The sequence below is a fragment of the Abramis brama genome (genome assembly GCF_963993115.1).
Source record: "Abramis brama genome assembly, chromosome: 14".
NCBI lineage: Eukaryota > Metazoa > Chordata > Actinopteri > Cypriniformes > Leuciscidae > Abramis > Abramis brama.
Window position 1 is genome coordinate 17726160 of NC_139976.1, and position 14723 is coordinate 17740882.

At 40.0% G+C, this 14723-nt stretch overlaps 1 protein-coding gene across 1 annotated transcript in view; it reads right to left on the reverse strand.

Annotated features, from left to right (window-relative positions):
- The window catches only part of shisa8b (shisa family member 8b), a 30907-nt gene extending 20777 nt beyond the window's left edge, over window positions 1-10130 (reverse strand). Inside the window, exon 1 of the mRNA XM_084135145.1 lies at window positions 8896-10130. Coding sequence (XP_083991271.1) covers window positions 8896-9455 — 560 coding nt within the window. The 5' untranslated portion in view covers window positions 9456-10130. The remainder of the gene's footprint in view (window positions 1-8895) is intronic.
- Between the last annotated feature and the right edge of the window lie 4593 nt (window positions 10131-14723).

Consider the following 14723-nt stretch of genomic DNA (forward strand, 5'->3'; position numbering starts at 1 on the left):
AGGTTTGCTTGGGATCATTGTCCTGTTGGAAGGTTCAATGACGCCCAAGCTTCAGCTTCCTCACTGACGGCATGACGTTTTCTCCTAGGATTTCCTGATACTTCAATGAATCCATCTTGCCTTCCACATGCTGCAGGTTTCCAGTGTCAGAGGATGCAAAGCAGCCCCAGAGCATCACCAAGTCACAACCATGCTTAACAGTAGGCAGAGTGTCCTTTTCAGCATTTGCTTCATTCTTCCTCCAGATGTGATCCATAGGGCCGGAAAGATCCAGTTTTGTTTCATTGCTTCACAGAACAGAATCCCAATACTTCTGTGGCTTATGATTTGAGCACTTTTCTTGTGCTTTTGTCAGTAGTGGTGTATGTCTTGGAGTTCTGTGCTGTTGTGAGGGATTCTATTCAGGGGGTTGAATAATAATTTTTTTTAGACTGCAAAAGTCATTAAAAGTTGCATTTTCAGTTGAATTTGGGGAAACCACTTGAAACATTTGTTGTGTTGAGCTATTTTAATTACTTTTGTTTGATTTGTTCATTGTAAACAGCTGAAAGTCTAAACTTTGCTAATAAACCTGATTTGCAATGGAGGTTGAATAATTTCGATAACAACTATATATATTATAATATATAATTATGTATTATATACAATTATATATATTATTATTATTCAACCTAAAGCGGATTAATTTGTTTGTTTGTTTGGGGGATCTGTAGAAATACTAATAATAATACAACTTAAATAGGATAACAGCTTAAAATTATTATAATTAATACTATTTGTTCATTTGTTTGTTGATAAAATATATTTGATAATTAAATAAAAAAATATTACTGAAACAAAATTTTGACAAACATTTTGGAGATTTTGTCCTTTACCCATTCTTTTCCCATCCCATTTATATGCCTATACTGCGTAAAAAAAAAAAAAAAAAAGAATAGCTGAAAGGAAAAATTGGTGCCATAATTGTTTGTGTATTGCATACATAAAAAATGGCTGACCTGTGGTTTTACCAAGATGGCTGTCAAGTGAACTGACTCATCTTCTGAGATAGACTTCTGAAGGGACTTTTGAGATATTGTCTGTTTGCCTGTTAATCAGTATGTGAGGCTTCCTTTCTAGATTTTTCTTATTATCTGTCTCTCTTATAAAGAGAATATGACAAATGCTGTGTGTTTACCAGCTAGAGCTTTCATGTTGTTAAGGGGATAACAACTTAAAATCTTTTGGTGGTGGTTTTCTTTCATGTCGACATGATTGTCCTCATTGAGGGTGATTTTTAGGATGTTCCATGCTAATGCTCAGACGTCTAAAGTCATTGCCTCCAGCTTTGATAGACGTCCTGCTGGGCTTTCACCCTTTGCCTCGGTGCATACAGACTCAATCCTGACTCCCGCTGCCATGATGTCTCACTCACACACTGAATATGAGTTGCAGAGAGTGACACACATTTATTTGTCCCACAACACAGACTAGTATGTTTAGAATAAAAGTATGGGCCAGTGTCTCGTAAACAGTGTAGGAGATCTGATAAAAAGGGCATCCTGGGATAGCGCCACTGAGTCCTTCCTGAGGGGTTCAGTTCTGGCAGTCGACCATGCTGGGTCAGAAGCAGTGCTATCTGACATGATGGTTCAATCACAATAGGGCCAATTTGTATCATCCTCTGTCTCTCTCAGGCCTTGTCCACACTAATAGGTTTTCTTTTGAAAACGCATATTTTTCTCTCCGTTTTGGCCTTCCGTCTACACTGAGACTGTCGAATTTATATTTATGTAGACGTAGCCTCAGTCACTAAATCATCATTCTGTTCCTATTGCAGATAATGGTGCATTTTCTTCTTACAAACTGCCTCAGGGTTTGCTTTGTAAAGAAGCCAACAACTAGCTGGTATGGACATTTATGTGCTATTTGAAGGGCAGATAGTGGTTGTAAGGCAAATAATAATGTGTAAAAGGTTTATTTTTCTACTTAACTCATACTACACTATAGGCCAGATTTACTAAACAGGGCAAATTAGTGTGAGAGTGCAATTCTGTCAGGTCCATTAAGTCAAGAACACAGACAATAAAAATTAAAGAATTTTTATTGAATAGATTGCAAACAAGTTGATGTTCCTGAATTGAAATTTGGCGGTATGGCTCTGTTCAGGGAGTCCTCTGACCTTTCATGAGCACCATGAAATAGCAGAGAGTCAGAGGACAGCAGCAGCATTAGGGAACACTCACACAGTTTAGGACTGTGAGAGCTAAAATACCCCCCCCTGTGAACAGAGCAGGCAACATGACATAAGCAAATGCCACGTTATGCATAAGGAGGAGCTGGGGAGGTGGCGGGCAGCAGAAGCGAGCAGCAAGCATGTATGAGCAAACTGGATGTGCTTTAAATAGGGCGCCTTGTTTGAGCTTGGCCATTGAGCAGCGAGGGGAGTTAACGAGCTAATGCAGCTCAGCTGGAGCAGATCAGCTGACGGGACAGTGTTGTTAGCAAACAGCATTAGCAGCGTCTTGACTACCTGGCCTGCTAGAACTGACGCTGACGCTCAATTTCCATAAAAGTGCAGATGGGAGTGGAAAGTTCTGCACTTAATCTAATGACGACATGCAAATTAAAGAAGACAGGATCAATTCCATAATGACCAACGTAATCTACCAAGAGAAAATTAGCATAGCGTTGCAAACAAGCAGAAATGAAAGCTCTAGCGTAAGTTCTGCCAGGAAAACTCAATTGTTACGTCACTTATTACCTTCGCATCTAACCAATCGTGTTCTATTACTTGTAGTATAAAAGATTGGTACTTGCACATGTCTGAGTTCGCAGATGCTGACGCCAACATTCACCTCCATCCTCCCCACCACCACCAGGATGGTCCCTGCCCATACCTCCCAGGGGGTCGGCGGCGCCCCTGCCTTCGTCTTCAGGCAGGAAATGCAGATTCCGTTACCCTCTGATCGCGAGCTACGGATGGGGCCTACGCCAAAGAACTTCATAACACAATACTTGCTTGCTGGGCTGTTAATAAATTAATGCTTGTTACGTAATTTTGCCTCCCAAGTCTGTCTGGTAGAACTGCTAATAATTAGGTGATCTACAGTACTAACAACACAGGCACAAAATGGGTTAAGACAGGCGTTTTTGGGTATTAAATAATTCCACAAATACCAGTAAATTGACTAGCGCAAACCTTAGTACTCTCATCCCATAAATTTTGTGTCTTGAAGGGAAACTCCTACAAATGCATATGAAATAAGGTCAGCCACAAAATAACCCTGTCCACGCCTCAGCTCACTGTGTGTCTTTAGTAAATCCTGACAGTATTTTTTAACGCCAAAAGAGGGTTTGCGTTGCTGCAAGCTGTTAGTGAATCTGGCCTTATGTGTAAGAACTGAAATTTGTTTGGCTTTATTTCAATTCTTTGGCATACACAGTACAAAACAATGGGAGCCTAAAGAGGTTCACCCTTTTAATAAAGAGCTGAACTAACACAAATTACAGAACAAAGTCTTTTTGATTCAAATGAATAATTAGTATGGTTGTCTCACTTAATTGTAATAATCATTACTACATAATTTAGTGTAGTAATATAACCGGTTGCAGCGCAGTCATTCCAATGAGAGCTTGTACATGCGGCCCTGTCACATTTCCTCTGTGCCGCGGTGTTTTATCCTGAACAGGGTTCTGTATCTTTGGATCTGTGTTGAGTGATTTTATCAGCAATTATTCTTAGAATGCCATATCTAATTATATTGCGGGAGGAACAGCTTCGCCTCGCTTAATGCTATGTATAACTGAATTACTCTTATAATGTGTAACCCGCAGAAAACCAATTAGTCAAATTCACATTGTGCCATCCCAATAGCCCCTCATGTCATTTACTTAATGTGCAGTTTAATGTGAAATAATTTGCACACTATTTCTATTATACTTGCAGCAGAAGTTTAGGGAATTATTCATAGTGATATTTCTTACTTTGGTAAAAACATTTTTACTCTTTCTTTTAGACAGTTTTATTGACATGGTAAAAACGTTACATTGCCAAAGCATTAGAAATGTATGCCTGTTTCGCAATGCCAATTTCCGGTAGTTGGTCCTGTCCTGGTTGGCCTTTTGTCATCCTCTCTCTATCTATTCGTCTCAAGTGTAATGGAGTAGGGTTGTGAAATTTTTCCTCTTTATCTTTATTTACGCTAAACAACTACCACTAAATTAGGTGACCCCCCTCCCTGAGGTTTTCCAGCTTATACAAGAAATGTGGTCAGATATTTCTATTGTAAAAGTTTTGCATTAGATCATCATGTCACCCAGAGGGCAAATTTAGAGATAGAGAAAAGCCCAAAGAAAGCGGTAATGAGTAGTTTGTCAGAGATCATAGACCCTCACTTTAGCCTCAGAGGAACAGGAGGGCCTTGAAGTCACGATGGAGATGAGAGAGAGGTGGGGGGGGCCAGGAGGACGCAAATGTCAGTGCACACCCACTAAGACTCAACCATGCGAGAGAGACGTCTTCAGAATAAGAGAGACACAAAGACACACTTGTACATACACATTAACACACAAACACAGCTACGAACAGCCACATCTCATTCATGTCAATTGAGTTCAGACAGTTTGGAGCCACAGGAAAGACACAGGTTAAGGGTTTAAAGGTGGAGAGGGGGAGCTGGAGGAGAAGTATTCAGCTTGATCCCTCCTCTCACTTTGTCCTTCTCTCCTTCCATTTTTCAAAAAGTAAACCTGAATTTATCTGCAGACAAACAGATTTTTACAGAGACTTGCATATACAAGTTCAGATTCCTTTGTTTAGCGCTTTTCATAATATCACTGCAAATAAGCTGTATAGAAAATAGTGCCATACAACTATTAGACAAGATAAAGGTGACAATGGCAAGGGAAAACTCCACAAGACAATATGTCAATTTACTTATTACTGTTAACACATTTCGAAAAATATTTTTTCTTAGTTTTCCAAATTGCCTTTGAGGGCATGCAAGTAGACCCACAATCAATTAAAAAATGCAATTACACTTGACTGTGAGACTTGAGTTTTAAGCAAATGATCTGTGAAGGTGTGATTGGAATGTGAATGTGTGGTTATTTTACACACTTTTTTTTAGTCTACAATACTTAAAGAAATGATTTTTAGGTTAAGTCTGACTCAAAATGATGTGCCCTCTTCTGATCCAGAAGGTCTCACATTATGTAAATGTGATATCTCAAAGATCTCAGCCCCTCCGGACACCCGTATGGTGGAATACTCTGCCCAGCATGCTGATTATTTCCTTTAACTGTGGATGGGATATTGTATGGTTCAGAATCTTGCCTTTGGTCTCGGCAAGCTGCGTAAGATGTGATCTGAATCATGGATTTCAGTATCACTGCTGGAATCCACAGTGCATTATGTCTCACATTATCATGACTCACATTCTCTGTGTGGTCTATATTATTTTGTCCCTAATGATTTAGTATGTCCTTCATTGTTCAGCAATGATACACATTTATAGGAATATAGGCCATTTCTCTGCTTACATAACAAAACTATGATCAAAGTATAGATTGTATAAGTTTAGCCTGATTGATAAATACTGCTTTCCTCTTCCCACGATTAATTAAGGGTTAGAGATTTTCAGGGAATTCGACATACTGCTGTAACATTCAAATATTAAAGTGCCCCTATTATGCTTTTTCGAATATTATACCTTTTGTATAATATAGCTGTTTATAAATGTAAAAGGCCTGCAAAGTTGCACGATAAATGAAGTTTATCTCCTAAATGAAAGCAATTCCAGTCTTCCTTCCTGCACAAACCTTTGTAGGTTTGTAAAAAAAAATGGCATAATCCCATCCAATGGTCTTCATTGGCTGCCCGTGAACAGCATCTACTTCAAACATTGTAGTAGCTGAGGCCTGGAAGAGTTTTGTGCGTGTTTTCGACATGTTGAGAAGCATTTATAAACAGCTATATTATTGTTTTCTGCACTGTGCTGTACATCCACTTTGCATGCACTTATAATAGATGTCTTGAATTGATATAGTAAAACAGATGCCATTATTGCTGTTCTTATCACAAGTGCTGAGGAAGATCCAGAGCTAAAATTCAGATATGGAAATGGGCGTATCATTTCTGACATGAGCTGTAAGTGGTGACCAATCACAACAGACTGGGTTATTTGACCAATCGGAGAAGAGTAGGCTCTCGGAAAGCGAGGTTTAGAGAGACCGAATCCTTTATCGAACCATTTCAGACTCTGTAAGAAATGAGGTGATGCAGCAATATATATTATGAATAAAGTGTTTTTGTCCCTATTGTAGGAAACCTCCAAAACAAAATTAAGAACCTCTAAATCATAATAGGGGCACTTTAAGGCATGGCTGAAAATGAAAGTGGGAAATTATTTAGGAGCCCAATTCAACATCTGAGCAATTGTCTGTGGTTCTTTTTAATGGTGTGAATGGAAATTTATAAGTAAGATGTCTAGAGCAGCAGTAGCATCAAAAAGAGTTAATCTGTAGAGAAGTTGGTTTAATCTTAAAGCAGAGTGTTAATCTCAAGAGAACTCTTAATCTTGTAAGAAGAGTTAATCTGGTGTGCAGTTTTTAGCGTGTAGGAAATCTTGGAGAGGTGTTAACCTCGGAAAAATGCTAATCTTCGGATGAATATTTTTCGTCCTCCGCATGTGTTCATCTAGATAGGTCTGTTCGCATTATTGGGTCATTTCATGTCTAAAATGGAGTTGCGGCAGAATCCTGAGAGAATTATAAATTGTCTATATTTTGTTTTATTTCTCATGACAGGTAATTTGATATTAATAAAGGGATTTTGAATATTTAGAACGATGAGAACAAAAGGTTTGATTTGACATTTGGAGGAAATTGAGATTGAAAAATATTCTAGTTGAATGGGGTTAGCTTTTTAATGCATCGATGGCATGAATATTAAAATAACCCTAGGACAATACTTTGCGAATTGTCTCCAACTCTTTTCTTGTACATATGATTGTTAGATTCAGAAAAGCAGCTTACATATTAATGGCTTTAGTCTTGGCTTTATCCTGCACTACTTTGCTGTATATGATACAGATGTTAAGACTGGCCAAAATATCCTAGACCAAAATTTGGTTTGGTTTACTAACACACTCTGAACATAATAATACGAACATACAATTAGCACTTTTAACATAAAAACATACCGACTTCTCTGAGTCTTTAGCTCTGTTACAAAACCTAGTGAGCAGTCTACCTAGACAGCATTTTAAAAACATATGTCTGCTTCTGGCACAAAGGCTATTAAAAAAGGTGCACAAAAATGGTCCCACAAGGGGAGTTTTACAGTGATGCCATAGAAGAAACATTATAGAACCTTTCAGTGAACTTTCTTAGTGTGAAGAACATTTTAATCAAATATTCCACTATAAACACCTTTTGTGCAATGGAAATGTCCAATGGATGTTACCGGATCATCATGGAACCATATATGTGTAATAGATCCACTGGAGGCAAGTATAGTAGAGAACCCAAGTACAGTATTTATTTAAACAAAACAAGATTAAAGATTAAACATAAAACCATGGCATGGCATCGTGGACATAAACTTAACCAACATTGGTCACACGAAACAATACTTGACCAAGACACATGGCAAACATGAGGGCTTAAATACACAGACTAATTACAAGACAAGGGACACCTGTGAACAATGATCAGACAATTGACCAATGACAAGACACATGGCAGGATCACATGACAAACAAGGAATCACATGACAAGACACAGAAACATGACAATGACAAAACCAAAACGTGACAATATGCCAATAAAGAACCTTTGATTTTAGTGTCGGCAGCATTCTTATGGTGCTTTAAGGTACCATCTTTAACCCAAAATCTAAGACAACCTCACATTTATTGTTTGCGGAGAAGAAAAAGAAGTAAACTACTAGAAATGCATTGAATGTGCATATATTTCAAATCTTAAAAGTATATATATATTTAAAAACTTGCAGAAATAAAATTGTATCTTCACAACTAAAGTTGTTAACACACTTAATACACATTATTAAAAAAATCACTTTTTAAGAATGTCAAATTAAAAATTTTACTTTACAGTAGCTACATTTTAAATCATTATGTTTTAAGCCTAGCCCCAGACTAAAATGCATGTATAAGCTGTTTTAACTAAAAGCAACTTGAACTGACATATCTTAAATGTCAGTGCCATTGTTTTGTCTCAAGATGTACACTAGTAATGTTTTTTTCTATGGCATGTTTATTAAAGCTAGTTAAATTTCCTAACTGAACTAAGATCTAATCCTGGCTTAATCTAAGCCCTGTCTGTGAAACCAGGCCTTAAAGATATACTTACATCTTACTTAAGTGGGTCAGAAAGCACTCTTAAGTTCAACTAATTGCATTTCATTTCAATTTATAACTATAACTTTCAACTATAATAAATTTAAATTTAATTGTAAATAACATTACTTTCGCACTTAAGTATATCCTTTTAAAGTATATAATTTCAGCTGCTCCATTACAAGCACTCTTTTTAAAAGCATGCTAAAGTGTTGGCTACTTCTTTTTCACAAAGGTGTCCTAGAATGAATTGTGAAAATGTCCAAGAAATATCAGTTATAAAAACACAAATAGTATTAAACGACTATTTTACATAATGTGTGTTTTGTATTTTATATAGTATTGTGATGGTTAGCGGTAACCAAGTTTAGCGGTAAGCTCTGTTGGAATCAATTGTGAGTAGTCACCCGTTTGTTTAATTAAGAGAGCACTATTTTTGTAGCGTGTAGTTACTGGACCATTTCATATTAGTCCCTTATGGGGGTACAATTTTATTTAGGATGTAGAGCAGCTCACTATATTTTGTTTAAAAAAAAATACAATTTCTACTCACCTGGAGTTACTGAGATCGTTCTGGCCTCCTCGGCTCTTCTCCAGCCCCAGTTTGGTGAAGATTCCCACCAGGACCATGATGGCCACCACACCACAGATGATGTACACAATCATGTGAGTTCGATCCCGCTCATGGTCTGGCTGCACCTCAGTGTTGGTGGCCACAGGTTTTCCAGTGTTGGCCCAAATGGGAGTATCATAGTTGGAGCAGGAGGTCTGATCCAGTCGCTGCTGACGGAACTGGCAGCAGAACCGGTAGTAACAGGTGCCGCAACAGTACAAGAAGATACCTGCGTTACAATTAAAGGGAGGGTCCCACTGGCCCATCACATCATAGTAACCCTGGCAACGGGTGCCAGTGGACGGCACAGTATCCTCCTCCACCTCTCCAGGTGTGGTCAAAGTTGGAGACCCCTCTGATGTCACAGAAATCAACAAAGGATCTAAGGTCTGATTGGCTGTTTGGATGTCCATATCAGTAGAAGTCTCGTCCTGTGCTTTAGCGGCTCGTCCCAGAATGGCAGTGAGCAGAAGATGAAGTAAAAAACTATTTCCAGCCATGCTTCACCCGACACACTGCACTCAATGATTTACCTCACTTTGATAGTGAAGATACCCAAGAAATGATTGTTAAAAGAAGAATTCTTGAAAGTGTTGAATGACTTTTATTGTCATACAACTAGATATAGTTAAGAATATTTCAAATTATTTAGAGATTCAAAAGTATTCTGTTTTTTTTTTTAACTATTTAAAATTGTGTTTTTAGAATGTTTAGAATATTAATTTGTTTAGGTTTTTATTTTTTCAAATTAATAAATGTGTTTATTTCAGAATTGTTTCAATGAAATAAAAAAATGCACTGTTAACAGGAAAAAAGTATTCCTTCAACAATTAAAATGGAAATAGTTACTGAAAAGTGGTATAAAATAGTTACTGAAAAGTGGAATAAAATATTAGTTTCTTTAATTGAAACTGCATTACCTTTGTACTTTCAGAGAGAAAATAAATACTTGGCCCTGGTCCTGTCCAGATATGCGTCTCATTTTATTTTTCCCATTGTAGTTCAACACTTGTTCTCAGTGCTCACCAGTACTTCCTTTTCAGTTTTCTTTTCACCTCTGTAAACAAGCAGTCGCAGTAATTTGCCATAAAAAAAATCCTTTCCAGTGGAGCGAGTGAACCCACAGACAGGTGTTTTAATCCACAGCGATCCACTCAGAGTGCTCTCTCTGAGCCTTGTGAAAGGCAACAGTTCAGGATTTAAATGAAAACTCCTCCCTTCTGTTCTCAGCATATCAGAGAGAGAGAGAGAGAGAGGGAGGGAGGGAGAGAGATTTTCCATCCAGCTGCTGGTTATAGTGTGAAAGGAGAGGAGACAGTACACTACTGAAGGGTTTAGTTCACAGGCTTTTATAGATACTGAAGAAAATTTTTGTTTTTGTTTTTCCAATTGAGAATGAAGAAGAACATGCAAAATGGGAAAATAAATATTGAATTATAAATATTGTACATTATTGTCTTATTGTAAACAATTTATATTATAAAATTTTATATGATATATCAATTGGTTTTGCAGCAGTCTGATCTCACCATTTCTAATGTTCAGTTGAACAGCCTGTTCTGGATGTCTCAACCATCCAGTCTAGTAGGGCTGCAAGATTAATCGCAATTAACATGAAATCACGTTTAAACCAATTTGGCTTATTTAGATTATGAAATCGCAAAGGCTGCGATATTTTCTTATGTGCAGCTTGTCAGGGACGTACTGCTCTCTGATCAGTAGTAAATGATGTTCCATCTGAAAGCACATCTGAAAGCATCTGAAAGAGTTGCTTATAACGTGCATTTGAAAAAGCGACACGCGCCATACATCTTTCCAAACATAAGAAGCATTTATGAACCTCTTGTCCAAAAAAAGACAACATTTAATAAATCAATCCAAGCATTTCAATCTTCTGTTTATTCAGCTACAGCAATAGTATGATGACCATAGGGATTTCCTGGAATGACCTGCGTTACCTATTTATTTGGGCATATTTGGCGTGTCTGCGTGAGAGCGCCCACTGGCTTTCAAATGGAGCAGCATTTACTGCTGATCACAGAGCCATGCTGCACTGACAAGCTGCGCATAAAATAATCGCAACCTTTGCCAAATAGTGGAGATGGTCCTCACTGCAGAACATGAAATCCAGATCCAACTCCTCCCACCTTACATATACCTAAACCTACCCATCTCCACCCCCTGATCCCTAAACCCACCCCTAAACCTACCCATCTCCACCCCTTAATCCCTAAACCCACACCCATACATACCAATCTCCACCCCTTATATCTGGATCCAACTCCGCCCCCTGGATCTTGTGTACTGCATTGAGGTGCTACTGAAATAGTGTGCAGTTTCATTTCGATTAATCGTGCAATCCTACTGTCTAGCAGAGACTAGATTTTGGTCTGTAAGTAAGGTGTTTCCCTTTTGAATGGGAACTCGCACTGCATCCTAGGATGCTTTAGGGAACGCCTCCAGCCTGACTGGTGTCTGAACACGAGAATAACATTGGCCGGCGACAGCCTATGACTATCACGTCAACAATTTATTTTGTCTTAAGAATCTGTTTGTTTATGTACGTGTGAAGACCATGGGTGCTTCTCAATACTCAAATTATGCTTCCTCATTTCCTCGCTCCTCCGTCCTCCAGCCCGTGACCCGGAAACCGATCTAGTTGCACCATGAGGAGGCGAGGAACGAGGAGTGAGGAAGCTTCCTGAGGAGTCATAGATGAAGATACTAGACTTGTAGTCAAGACCGCCTAAACCGAGACCAAGACACTACCAAGACCAGAGGGTATCGAGACCAAGACAAGACCAAGACCAAGACCAAGACCAAGACAGACCAAGTCGAGACCAAGACCGAGACCAAGTCGAGACCGGAGGGGAAAAAAACAGACTAGTGTTGAAGCTAAGCAATAACTTGTATGAATTCAAGAACAGCAGCATAGGGTTCAGCCGCAGTTTACATTCAATGCATATTAGATGGTATTACTTCAACTACACAGGCAGAACAATACAGAGACAGACCATGTCATGTGTGTGACTGTGAGCTCACTGTAAATGTTTTTGCAGATTGGGTGAGATCAACTATGTGTAGCAATTGCATGACGGCTGTTACTGCACTATTAGAGGATTGAGACTCCCTTAACTTTTGTGTACTGTTGAGGACTGACATGACTGGTACTGACTGGTTCATCTGACAAAACATCAAACACCTCCAACACCATCTTGCTCCTCCAACAACTGTCTAAAGAATGAGAAATATGTAACCAATTGAAATTAGAATTAATGTGTAGATGAAAACGTATAACATCAAATTAAAGATACACAATTATAAACTTGGATTAGGCCTAATGTTTAGTCAACACAACGGAGATATGCAGATGATATTTAAAAGTCAATTTATTTAGTCTAACACCAACAACACAACATACACACACACACACACACACACACAGCTATCAAAGACACAAATTCATCTAAGCAAATGCCTGCCTATCTCTGCCGATTTCGGAGTCTCAGACTCCAAATGAACCCATTCTGCAACTTTTAAATACTTAATTACATTTTTAAAAACGAAATTATAGGCTTAAGTGCGGGATCCGAAAGTTGGTCATTTTGTCGCTATGGTTACACACACACACAACACACACACACACACACACACCGTTGGCGGTGCGCTCAAAGTCATCTGTCAGTTGTGTAGTTGTGCAGTTACCCAAAATGAATGACTCCTGAATGAAGTTAAAACCCATCATGTTACTGATATGTGTTTTTTAAACCAAGTGATCAAAGTGCTCGTTGCCGCTGCGATCAGTGGCCACGGATACAGTGTTTTCTCGTGTGGCTCGAGCACACGCCGCACTGTCAGCACTCGGACGCGCGCTTCAATCCGTTCCGTTGCGGATAATAATGTTGCATTATCGAACGTTGTGTCGTCGTGGATATTGTAGTATTGTATTGCTAAATCCCCCGACCACTATGTTGGTCTGAGACAGCGAGACCTAGACAAGACCGAGAGGTCCGAGACCAAGACAAGACCAAGACCAAAGACCATCAAGGCCGTAACAAGACCGAGACCACGTAAAAGTGGTCTCGAGACATACATCACTAGAAGATACACTCATGGGCGAGCGTTTTTTCGCACTATTTTGCAAACCCTTCCTAGTTGTAGGCTCCTTCGTGAAAGTTGGAGTCTAGAGAGCCCGTTTTTTTCCTCAGGTTTTGACTGAAGAGCAGAACCCTCCCCTTGAGTCAGGTTGTGAAGCAGGCTACTCCAGTCCCTGGGATGAGCTCTTTCGATCTCGAGAACCTGACAGGAAGTGAGTTTTTTGCCCCAGTTTGTGAACCCTTCTTTGTTATAAGGCACCTTCAGAAGTGTCTGGGGTCTTGAGATCCTACAAAGACATTTGGCAAGGTTTTCTGCTCCCTGTAATGAGCTTGTTCTGACTTCAGCATCATTCCGCTATAGATAGTGACATTGAGTGGTATGGCTCTCTGTGAGTCTCCTTGGTGGAACTGTAGTGAAGGTGGGCGTTGCTAGGCTTTCTCTTGCTTTAGAGATTCGTCCTGCTAAGGCCTCTGCCCCCAGAGCTCCTCTTGGATAGCAGTATCGAGTTGTCAGGCTCTTTTTTGAGCCTCCTTGGTAAGGAGTCCTTAGTGTAGAACGTATTTAGGCCTCCTCTCACTCCAGAGAGTCGTCACACTGAGACCTCTGCTCCCCAGAGCTACGCATAAGATAACATGTCCAAGTTGCATGGCTCTCTGTGAGCCTCCTTGGTGAGGTGATCTTTTAGCATAGAGAATAGTTAGGCTTCTTCTTGCTATAGATGGTTGTTATGCTGAAGCATCCGCTCTTAAAGCTCCTTGAAGGCAGTGGACTGGGTTGTAGGCTCTTTTTTGACCTTCCCTGGTTAACTGTCTTCAAGGTGGGCGTTGCAAGGTCTCCTCCCCTAGAGATCTGCCTGGATGGCAGTATCAAGGCTTTTGTAAGCCTCCCTGGTAATCAGTCCTCTGTGTAGAGCATAGTTAGGCCTCCTCTCGCCTAGAGAGGCATCTTGGTGAGGCCTCCGTTCTTAGAGCTCGGTCTGGGATGTCACGGCAGGTTGTATAGCTCTCTGTGAGCCTCCTTGGTGGAACCACCCTTAGGAGAGTGTTGTTAGGATTCATCTCCATTTAGAGAGTCATCATGCTTAAACCTCTGCTCCACAGAGCTCCGCTTGGATAGCAGTATCAAGTTGTCAGGCTCATTTGTGAGCCTCCTTGGTAAGCAGTCCTTAGCGCAGAATGTAGTTAGGCCTCATCTCATTTTAGAGAGTCATCTTGCTGAAGCCTCCATTCGTGGAGCTCCCCTTGGATACCATCAGGTTGTTGGCTCCTTGCGAGCCTCCTTGATGAGTGTTGCTAGGTCTCCTCTCATTTTGAGAGTGGTTTTCCTGAGACCTCCACTCGTCAGGGGTAGTGTCCCCTGAAGTGACAGGTAGGATATTCCTGATCCTTGGCCACATTCCTTTGAAGGTATTTGGAAGAATACCAGGCACTGAGCTCTGTCCGCGGGGTATGTAGCTGGGGTTTCTGGCCCTAGGGCAGTGGTTCCCAAACTGGGGGGCGCGCCCCGTAGGGGGGGCGCGGAGGTATTGCAGGGGGGGCGCGGCACGGCTACGGCTTCCCGGGTTAGTTACAATGCTAGCATAACAGCATGGACAAGTTTGTGACAGCGCTCCCAGCTAAACGCAAACCAGATGATGAATCTTCACCAAATGTAGCAACTTCAAAAGCAAA